The sequence below is a fragment of the Camelina sativa genome, chromosome 7, assembly GCF_000633955.1.
Source record: "Camelina sativa cultivar DH55 chromosome 7, Cs, whole genome shotgun sequence".
In the NCBI taxonomy this organism is placed as follows: Eukaryota; Viridiplantae; Streptophyta; class Magnoliopsida; order Brassicales; family Brassicaceae; genus Camelina; species Camelina sativa.
The window spans coordinates 4,554,573-4,563,998 of record NC_025691.1 but is presented as its reverse complement, the minus strand read 5'-3'; the positions used below and the strand labels follow the sequence as shown (position 1 = coordinate 4,563,998).

The following is a 9,426-nucleotide window of genomic DNA, read 5'->3' as shown; positions in this document are numbered from 1 at the left end:
CACTCTATACCCACTTAACTTACATCGGAGACACATAAATTAGAATATATCAAACCACTTATATTGTTTCTTTGGTCCGAACAAATTTACGAAAAAAAAAAGAATGAGTGAAGCAAAGGGTCACGTACTGTTTTTTCCATATCCATTACAAGGCCACATTAACCCAATGATCCAACTCGCTAAACGCTTATCCAAACAAGGCCTCACCATCACACTCATCATTGCCTCCAAAGACCACCGTGAACCTTACACCTCCGACGATTATTCCATTACCGTCCACACCATCCACGACGGTTTCTTTCCACATGAACACCCTCACGCCAAGTTCGTAGATCTTGACCGTTTCAACAACTCTACTTCTCGTAGCCTCAATGATTTCATCTCTAGGTAAACATAAGTTAAATTTCCAATATTTTCGCTTGTTACATCTCTTTTTCATGTTCAATGTAACCTTTTAAACGATGTCCCCGTTTGGGGAAAGGGAAAGCGACTGAAAAAAAATAAAAAAAATTCCAATATAATATGACATTTTTTTTGGTAGAATCCAATATAATATGACATATATATGTCCCTAGTTAAGTAGTTATTTCTTTCTTCTTTTGCGTATAAACAAAAGACTTAACTCTCTTTAGAGTGATTATATATATCAAGTAATTCAGCCACAGTTACAATTTACAACGTTCATAAGCTTTTTTTAGTGGATTTGAAATACTTTAGACATAATGCAATACCCTCGTAAAAAACAAGAAAACAAAAATTAACTTATTGTTAGTACTATTAATTTCAGTTTCTTGACTTTTTGATGACATTACATGCGAAAACGTTATAAATCTACTCTTATATGTATATATATTTTGTATATGCAGTGCGAAGTTGTCGGCCAATCCTCCAAAAGCTTTGATCTATGATCCATTCATGCCCTTTGCATTGGACGTAGCCAAGGACTTAGGTCTATACGTTGTGGCCTATTTCACTCAACCATGGTTGGCTAGTCTTGTTTACTACCACATCAACGAAGGCACCTACGATGTTCCCGTTGATAGACATGAGAACCCGATCCTTGCTTCGTTTCCAGGTTTCCCATTGTTAAGCCAAGATGATCTGCCTTCGTTTGCCTGCGAAAAAGGGTCGTACCCTCTTTTACATGAATTTGTGGTTAGGCAATTCTCTAATTTACGGCGAGCTGACTGCATTCTCTGCAACACTTTTGATCAACTTGAACCTAAGGTAAGGTTATGATTTAGATATTGTTTTGGTCATGTACTTGTGTTTGAGAAGGTGGAATGGAACTTCTTTGAATTTGTTCTTTCTTCACAGGTAGTGAAATGGATGAATGATCAGTGGCCGGTGAAGAACATTGGACCGGTGGTTCCGTCGAAGTACTTGGATAACCGGTTGCTAGAAGACAAAGATTACGAACTACAGAACTCTAAGACAGAGCCAGATGAGTCTGTTTTGAATTGGTTGGGGAACAGGCCGGCGAAGTCGGTGGTTTACGTGGCTTTTGGGACATTGGTGGCTTTGAGCGATAAACAGATGAAGGAAACCGCAATGGCTATAAAAAAAACTGGATATCACTTCTTGTGGTCCGTTAGAGAATCCGAGAGAAGCAAACTACCCTCTGGTTTTATCGAAGAGGCGGAGGAGAAAGACTATGGACTTGTAGCTAAGTGGTTTCCTCAGCTAGAGGTTTTAGCACATGAATCGATCGGGTGTTTCGTGTCACATTGCGGATGGAACTCGACATTAGAGGCACTGTGCTTAGGGGTTCCAATGGTGGGAATGCCTCAGTGGACGGATCAGCCCACAAATGCTAAGTTTATAGAGGATGTGTGGAAGATTGGGGTTAGAGTGAAGGCCGATGGAGAAGGGTTTTTAAGTAAGGAAGAGATTGGTAGATGCATTGTTGAGGTCATGGAAGGAGAGAGAGGGAAAGAGATGAGGAAAAATGCTGAGAAGCTTAAGGTGTTGGCTCGTGAAGCTATCTCGGAAGGAGGTAGTTCCGACAAGAACATTGATGAGTTTGTCGCTCTTTGTGGTTAATAATTTGAAACTGAGATTTCGTCAGTTTGTTAGTTGATTAACTAATAACGACGTCTTTTTCTGTTAAATTCTGAGTGTTGTCTACGTTGGTTGTCCTGTGCAAACAAATCCATATGTGATTCCTGTTAAGAAGAAGAGATCTTTGTTTTTAAGACATAACTAGAATAAAGAGCTTTCTTGCTACTTAATATAAAAAATATTGTACATTTTATCTCAAAACGCTCAGTTCTGTGGCATTAGAGAAGTCTAATAGCTCGATGAAGTACTTTCCGCGGTATACATTATACATTGTTACACAATGAGACTGACAAATCTGAGAGGGCTGTTTTTCTTTTTGTATGCTTTGTACCAATTGTTTTAGTAAACACTCTTGAATTGCTATGTTCCTCATGTTTCTGAGTCAAACCTCTCCTGGTATTTTGTATTATCTCCTGAGAAATAATCCATTTGATTGAGAAACAAAGTCATGGTATATGTAAGAGCTAGGCTCTATAGTGGATACGAAAAAATCACGATTTTAGAAGAATCCGGCTTAGCTATGGTGAAACTAGAAATGCAAAAACATAATGATAATTAGGAGCTGTTAAGAGAAAGCTTTTTTTTTTTTTACCAAGGGAACTTGAATGTATCTTTCCACCATCCCTGTTTTGAGCAGTGTACAAAGATCATGTCCAATCGAACTATGATCTCAGAAAATGTTGGCCTAACAAAAGTTTCCGCATCCCAGCATTCCTCAATCAATCTGTTTAAATAATAATTGAACCAATGAGTTGCAGTAGGTTGGATAAAGAAAGGATCAAGGACCAAGCAAATGATGTTACTTTACCTAAGTGTAAAAACAAGTTGTGTTATTATAGAGTTGATAAAGATTAGTACACTTACTCTCTCAACTCTTGGGGGCAATTTTTTGACTTGGCCTTAAATGAAGGTCGTCTTCCTTCCAAACACATTAGCTTTACTGCCTCCTCCGGGGGCTTAGGATGGAAAGGTTGTACTCCTTCAATCATCTGAAAAATGATATGATAAACTTATTAAAAGATTGCTGCAATGAGATTTGTTACAGAATAGTTGAGAATCAGAGTAAATACTTTTAGAGATCATATAGAACTGTGAGTGTATTAAACTCTGACTAGATACAGAAGTCATGAAACGCAGAGGAGTTATTAGCACGCATGTTTGACCATCAGGATAACTAATAGGTACCTCATATAAGACGACATCAAAAAGTATGAATCCATAAGGCACCTACCTCATATAATACGACACCAAAAGAGTAAGAATCCACACTCCTGTCAAATATTTCATCTTTGTAAACCTCAGGTGCCATACAGTAATCTGCAAACAATATACAAATATCATCTGATTAAACCATTGCCTCATGGAAATCAAATTTTCTTATGAGTGTTTTCAAAAAGTAGTAACCGTTTCTATACTTAATAGTTGTATCAAAGTTTCTCAGAAATATAGATGTTTGATCTACGTCCTATGCCCACAATTCTGTGCTAGAACTCAGTTGAGAGTCCCAAATGCGAGAAGGTGGGTCGGGATTTTAAATTTACAGACCAGATATGGACACTTCGTTTGGGTAGCCAGAAGGAATTAAGCATTTAGAACTTACTTGAAGGATCTATATGGGCCGAGTGATTAAGGATTCTGGATTTATCAGATGGTAACTTTGCAAAACTTATCAACCCAAACCCTGCCACCTTCAGATGTCCTCCATTATCGAGCATAATATTTCTGGCACCTTACAAGAAGTTGTAAAAATTAGATAACGTGGGTCCAAAAATACGTTCTCATAAAACTTAAACGTCCAAATACTTCTTTATTTAGTTATCTTACTTGGGTTTTAGATCACAGTGGATTACTGGTTCTGGTTTACACTCGTGAAGATAATTCATTCCCCTGAGAAGAGTCAAATGATTTGTTCAGAAGATTAAAAAAGTGCGGTTATAATGTAAATACAATCTTGTAGAAAAGAAATGGCACATGCCTGGCCATATCAAGTGCAAATCTTAGAACTTTGGCTGGAGAAAGACGACCTTTCTTTTGAAGATAGCTCCCCAAGTCACCCTGCAAGTTACCACCAAGCCGACAAAATTATTTCCTAGAATCCAAAAATTGCTTAATGAGAGAAAAACCTTGTCAGGAATATAAAAAGAGTGAGAAGCTTACTTTAGGATGGTATTCAGACACAATCATCATGGGGACGTTTTGAGTAACAGCTCCAACAAATTGCACAACATTAGGATGACGAACCTTCTCGAATAAAGTAAGTTCGTGTTTGAACGCATTTCTGTGTGTAAACAATAAAACTCAGACGAATAAAATTACAGAACAAACGTAATACATGAAAGGCAAACAGGAAAAAAACACAGACAGAATGAAGTGAATTACAGAAAACATCACCGGAAACGCACAAATCCAAGATAGAGGATTATATAGGAACTATGATTAAAAAACCTTACAGCTCATATCATTATGGCTATGAACCTAAAAAATGCTTTCAATGATCAATAACAAGCTCCATTTCGACCTATTGACTTGTTAGCTAACTTAGAGAGATACTTAATTATTGAAGAGAAGAGTAAACATACATAGTTTCATGATCCTTGTAAAGATCTTTATCAAGTATCTTCACAGATACCTTAGTTCCATTCCATTTAGCCACTTGATATATTCCCTGCAATATATAGTACTTTGTTAAAAAAGCACTAAATGGAAAAACTAAAGACATCATTACGATAAAGGGAAGCATAAAGAAAGCTCTTGCCTTTGAGATACCATCAGCTTTACGAACTTGAAGTTCCTGCGGATTTAACTCGTATTCAGGAACTTCACGAGGATTCGCCACAGCCATCGGTGTCCTTTTGGCTTTCTAAAACCAAGAAAAGAAAAAAAATGCAACTATAAGTAAGCACATTGAAGATATGAAAAAGAACAGAGCTCACAAATCCATGAGAAAAAAAGAATAGAGCTACACGTACCGGAACTTTAGCTCCACGAGCTTTCAAAATGTTGAAAATATCCATGTTACCATAATACTTAGCATCAGCAGCTGCCTATCCACAACAACACAAACCCCCAAATTTCAAAAACCAAAAGCTAACCAAAAAACGAGAAAACGATTCAAGTCGCGTCACATTACCGTGCTTCCCCAACGATCACGAGCATCGATGTTAGCTCTCCTTGTAAGAAGAAGCTTGACAACGTCAATATGACCTTCACAAGCAGCGATATGAAGAGCAGTACGACCATCAAGATCAATACTATTAACATCAATCCCTTCATCAAGCAGATCCTGAACACCTTCAACATCACCTCTACAAGCCACAAACAAAAGCTGCATAGTGGCGTCGAGATTATCAGGTACAGCGAGCTGCGGACGGTTAGAATCTTCAGGACTACTCCGTCGAATCGGATCTAGAGACGATTGTCTACCGAAACTGAATCTCATATTGTTTTTACGAGGATCGTGTGAAGTTTGACGCGTGAATTGACGACTTAGCGTACGACGAAGCGATCCTGTTGAGAATTGTCTCGAGATTCCTCGTTTTAACTGCCCTGCGAGATTCGCCATGATTTCTCTTCTTCTTCCTCCTCCTCCTCCTTCTTTCGTCTTCTTCTGTAAAAATTCGATTGTATGGATAATCACATTTTTTTTTTGTTTCCTCGAGAAAAATTGAATTTGTGGGGATTATGTTTGAGATCCGCGAGAAGGGTTTTAATTTTTTTTAATGACGGGTGAAGAAGAAGAGAAGATATTATTGGCGACTTATTGACTTTTGATTTGACTTTTGCTTTCAATCATTGTTTCCCCCATGTCCCGCGTTAATTTGGACTCTTCTTGATCGTCCACTTTTTTCGGTGACTTTACCAGAAATAAAATTAATTATCGCTATCTTTCGCAAAATTGTGAATTTTTAGCTTTAACTTCCCATTATTACAATTAGGTCCTGAATTTTCTTTTTGACTTTTCGGTTCTTATGTGGAGCTGACGTGTCGACCTTAACTAGTTGAAGCCTTTTGGGCTTTTCTTCTTTTTGAGGCCATTAATTTTCAAAGGTATATATGTAAATCGAACCGGCCGGTTTGGTCCGGTTATATATACCTACGCTCTGACCGATCTTGTAAACGTTTCGTTCCCTTTCGTCGTCTTCAGTCTTCTTCAGTAGCAAAAAAAAACAAACTTCGGGGGCTTCGTCAATTCAATTCAATGGCGGCCATTTCTGTGAGTTCTTCACCATCGCTTCGATGCTTGAGATCGGCATGTTCCGATTCGTCTCCTGCTCTCGTATCCTCGACGCGTGTGTCGTTCCCTTCGAAGGTTTCGTATCTGTCAGGTAAATCTTCGAACCGTGGCGAAGAAATGGGTAAGAGAATGGATGGAATTGTTAGAAGCGTCGATGGGAAGATCTCTGATGCATCTTCTTTCCCCGAAGCTCCATCTTCGACTCCAAATTCGAAGTACTATGACTATTTCTCTTGAGTTTAATTTTAATTTTTATTTTAATTTCGTAATTATTCCGTTTCCTGTTTGATATGTAATTTTAAGCATCTCAGTTTTGATTTGTTGAAAAATAACATTTTCATGCAATTGTGTTTGGAATTAATTGAATTTTTTTTCACTCTCAGCTTTGCTTACTATTCAATTGATTGATGTTGTTGAGAGGACTTGACTTTGCTTAATAGAATCAAAGTCCTGAACGGTGTTCTATCACTAATGTTTTCTTTGTATGGTAAAGCAGGGTGAGGAAGCACACAATTTCAGTATTTGTTGGAGATGAAAGCGGAATGATTAATAGGATTGCAGGAGTCTTTGCGAGGAGAGGTTACAATATTGAGAGTCTTGCTGTTGGTTTGAACAGAGACAAGGCTCTGTTCACTATTGTTGTTTGTGGAACTGAAAGGGTACTTCAGCAGGTCATCGAGCAACTCCAGAAGCTCGTTAATGTTCTAAAGGTTTTTTTTTTTTTCTAGATCCCACTTCTCAGTTTCTACTTCATGATAGTACGTATTAGCCGATTTGCTTGTTCATCTTAGGATTATATTCAAAAATTTTGGATTTCTGCTTAACATATGCAATCATGTGTCTTGAAAGATTACATTTCCATTCCCTGAATCAACTTCGTCTTGCCAAGTAGGTTGAAGATATCTCAAGTGAGCCGCAAGTGGAGCGTGAACTGATGCTTGTAAAAGTGAATGCACATCCAGAATCCAGGGCAGAGGTAGTCTTCCTTGCCTATGGGAAATAAGAGTTTACTGTACTTGCTGGTTGCTTGTGATCTAGTGCAGAGGTGGTGTTTATTCTCTTTCCAATTTTGACTAGTTTCTATCTTATGAATTTACAGATCATGTGGCTAGTTGACACATTCAGAGCTAAAGTTGTAGATATCGCGGAACATGCATTGACTATTGAGGTATCTGTTGATGCTGTTCCTGTTCTTGATATCCGTTTCGAACTATAGCCTATGGGTTTTAGTCTGATCTTTCGAACCTCTTACTAATCATTGGAAAACATAAGAAATCTCAATTAGGGTATCATTTGAAAATTTCTATCCAGTGGATTGATTTTCTTTATCTTTTGAAACTGGTGATAATCCACATGCAGACTCTGTTATGGGATGTACATTCAGTTTGTGTGTATTAAGGCTATCTGTTTGTCTGTTAATTTAATATAACATAGAAAGATCTTCAATTGGTTGCTACCTTTGATTACACTATGCTTATAATCTGCTGCATTCTGAATTGTATTGCCTACGCTAATTTTTGTAGGAGTGCTCAATGTTGTTTTTACCTTGGTCATGAGGACATGGAATAAAATATTTGGGTTCTCTAATTTTAAGCTATCTTGCAGGTAACTGGAGATCCTGGAAAAATGATTGCTGTAGAAAGAAATTTGAAAAAGTTTCAGATCAGAGAGATTGTACGGACAGGAAAGGTAGTGTATTTTTGGAATAACTAGATTGTATGCCTTTTCCCTTCTAATGTTATATTTATGTGTTAGTTACATCTTTGAGTGGGCATAAAGACATAGATCTCAGTGACTTTCACTAGTTTAGGGAAACTGGAATGACGATTTTACATAACAGATAGCACTAAGAAGGGAAAAGATGGGTGCAACTGCTCCATTTTGGCGGTTTTCAGCAGCATCCTATCCAGATCTCAAGAAGCAAGCACCTGTTAGTGTTCTTCGAGGTAGCAAAAAAGAAGTCGTGGCCCCTCAAAATGAAACAACAGCAGGGGTATGTGCTTCTCTCCTCCTAAGATTGCTTTAGCGCAGCTTAAAGTTCCTCACTGTCCTTTCAAAGATCTTGGTTGCATATTAATAGGTTTGACGTTTTACTCCCCTTTATGTGGTTGCTTCCTGTGATTTAATGGCACTGCAACGGGGAATTGTACAATCTTTGATTGTCTGCAAGTGTTAATATGCTTGCATATAGTTAAAAACCTACAAACTATTGTGATTTTCGTGGAGCAGAAAGTTTTTGAAGCATGCAATTCTAATGCCCTTTTCGTTTTTTTCGCTCAAGCTACACTGAAGGTTTTCCAATGTTTGCTAATCGTACTGCTAAAATTTATCTTCTCTTTAATTGTAGGGAGATGTTTATCCGGTTGAGCCACCTTCTGACCACATGGTACATCGTGTTCTCGACGCACACTGGGGACTTCTCTCTGATGAGGATGTAAGACAGTTCTTTACTATGTATACAAATCTGTTGAAACCGCCATGTGATGCATTCCATGAATTTGCTAAATAGTAATATGAAATATTCAGTTATCAGAATGTGGTTTCAATTACAAGAATTCCACTTATATTTTTCATTCAGGCTGTCTGGAACTCCAACTTTCGATAATCAATTCTGTTAATAGTATGGATTAACGATTTCCTATATTTAAAGTTAGACATAGTTAGGTGTGCTTGATTTAGTTACATTAATGATACATCAATGGAGTGTGTACAATAGTTGTGGAGATTGTTTATTTATTTACATAGCAGAATTTGAAGGAGTTCGGGTTATCTTTAAGCTATATTGTTTTATTTATCATTGTTATACTTTTCTGATCTTTCAGACGAGTGGACTACGGTCGCATACTCTATCTTTGCTTGTGAATGATGTTCCAGGAGTTCTTAATATTGTGACTGGTGTTTTCGCTCGAAGGGGATACAATATTCAGGCATAGTCTTTACCTCTCTTACACGCGCACATACATTGTACTTGGGTTTTACTGATTCACTGAAAGATCTTCTTTTTCTTTAGAGCTTGGCTGTAGGACATGCTGAAACCAAGGGCATTTCACGCATTACAACAGTTGTTCCTGCAACAGATGAATCGGTCAGCAAATTGGTGCAGCAACTTAATAAACTTGTAGATGTGCATG

The 9,426-nt window shown here is 37.7% G+C and overlaps 3 protein-coding genes across 4 annotated transcripts in view; 2 read left to right on the top strand and 1 right to left on the bottom strand.

The window, feature by feature from the left end:
• Nucleotides 1–2,249, top strand: LOC104700287 (UDP-glycosyltransferase 74C1). The gene is made up of 3 exons (XM_010415782.2): nucleotides 1–387; nucleotides 867–1,227; nucleotides 1,318–2,249. Exons 1-3 carry the CDS (start codon nucleotides 104–106, stop codon nucleotides 2,041–2,043), a joined length of 1,371 nt encoding a protein of 456 aa, XP_010414084.1. The 5' UTR covers nucleotides 1–103; the 3' UTR covers nucleotides 2,044–2,249.
• Nucleotides 2,204–5,774, bottom strand: LOC104700288 (serine/threonine-protein kinase HT1-like). Of its 2 annotated transcripts, XM_010415783.2 has the most exons (12): nucleotides 5,192–5,773; nucleotides 5,031–5,105; nucleotides 4,817–4,921; nucleotides 4,641–4,726; nucleotides 4,219–4,339; nucleotides 4,037–4,116; nucleotides 3,886–3,948; nucleotides 3,662–3,783; nucleotides 3,293–3,378; nucleotides 2,926–3,050; nucleotides 2,654–2,785; nucleotides 2,204–2,474 (listed from the first exon to the last, which is right to left on the bottom strand). In XM_010415783.2, the coding sequence occupies exons 1-12, from the start codon at nucleotides 5,621–5,623 to the stop codon at nucleotides 2,468–2,470; spliced, it is 1,434 nt and encodes a 477-aa protein (XP_010414085.1). In that variant the 5' UTR covers nucleotides 5,624–5,773; the 3' UTR covers nucleotides 2,204–2,467. The 2 variants fall into 2 exon arrangements, with proteins under 2 accessions (XP_010414085.1, XP_010414086.1); XM_010415784.2 differs by lacking the exon at nucleotides 2,204–2,474 and having other exon boundaries at nucleotides 2,650–2,785; nucleotides 5,192–5,774.
• LOC104700286 (acetolactate synthase small subunit 2, chloroplastic-like) overlaps nucleotides 6,173–9,426 on the top strand; it is a 6,252-nt gene continuing 2,998 nt past the window's right edge. Inside the window, exons 1-8 of the mRNA XM_010415780.2 lie at nucleotides 6,173–6,510; nucleotides 6,792–7,005; nucleotides 7,188–7,271; nucleotides 7,395–7,463; nucleotides 7,901–7,984; nucleotides 8,136–8,288; nucleotides 8,643–8,729; nucleotides 9,118–9,222. Coding sequence (XP_010414082.1) covers nucleotides 6,260–6,510; nucleotides 6,792–7,005; nucleotides 7,188–7,271; nucleotides 7,395–7,463; nucleotides 7,901–7,984; nucleotides 8,136–8,288; nucleotides 8,643–8,729; nucleotides 9,118–9,222 — 1,047 coding nt within the window. The 5' untranslated portion in view covers nucleotides 6,173–6,259. The remainder of the gene's footprint in view (nucleotides 6,511–6,791; nucleotides 7,006–7,187; nucleotides 7,272–7,394; nucleotides 7,464–7,900; nucleotides 7,985–8,135; nucleotides 8,289–8,642; nucleotides 8,730–9,117; nucleotides 9,223–9,426) is intronic.

Bases quoted from the DNA above. Each gene is read 5' to 3' on its own strand.
- LOC104700288 (XM_010415783.2), bottom strand. From the start codon at position 5,623: ATGGCGAATCTCGCAGGGCAGTTAAAACGAGGAATCTCGAGACAATTC. The intron at 3,949-4,036 runs GCATGTGCCATT...GACTCTTCTCAG, and splicing joins TTTGCACTTGATATGGCCAG to GGGAATGAATTATCTTCACG. The intron at 3,784-3,885 runs GTAAGATAACTA...GTAAGGTGCCAG, and splicing joins CACTGTGATCTAAAACCCAA to AAATATTATGCTCGATAATG.
- LOC104700287 (XM_010415782.2), top strand. From the start codon at position 104: ATGAGTGAAGCAAAGGGTCACGTACTGTTTTTTCCATATCCATTACAA. The intron at 388-866 runs GTAAACATAAGT...TTGTATATGCAG, and splicing joins CTCAATGATTTCATCTCTAG to TGCGAAGTTGTCGGCCAATC. The intron at 1,228-1,317 runs GTAAGGTTATGA...CTTTCTTCACAG, and splicing joins TTGATCAACTTGAACCTAAG to GTAGTGAAATGGATGAATGA.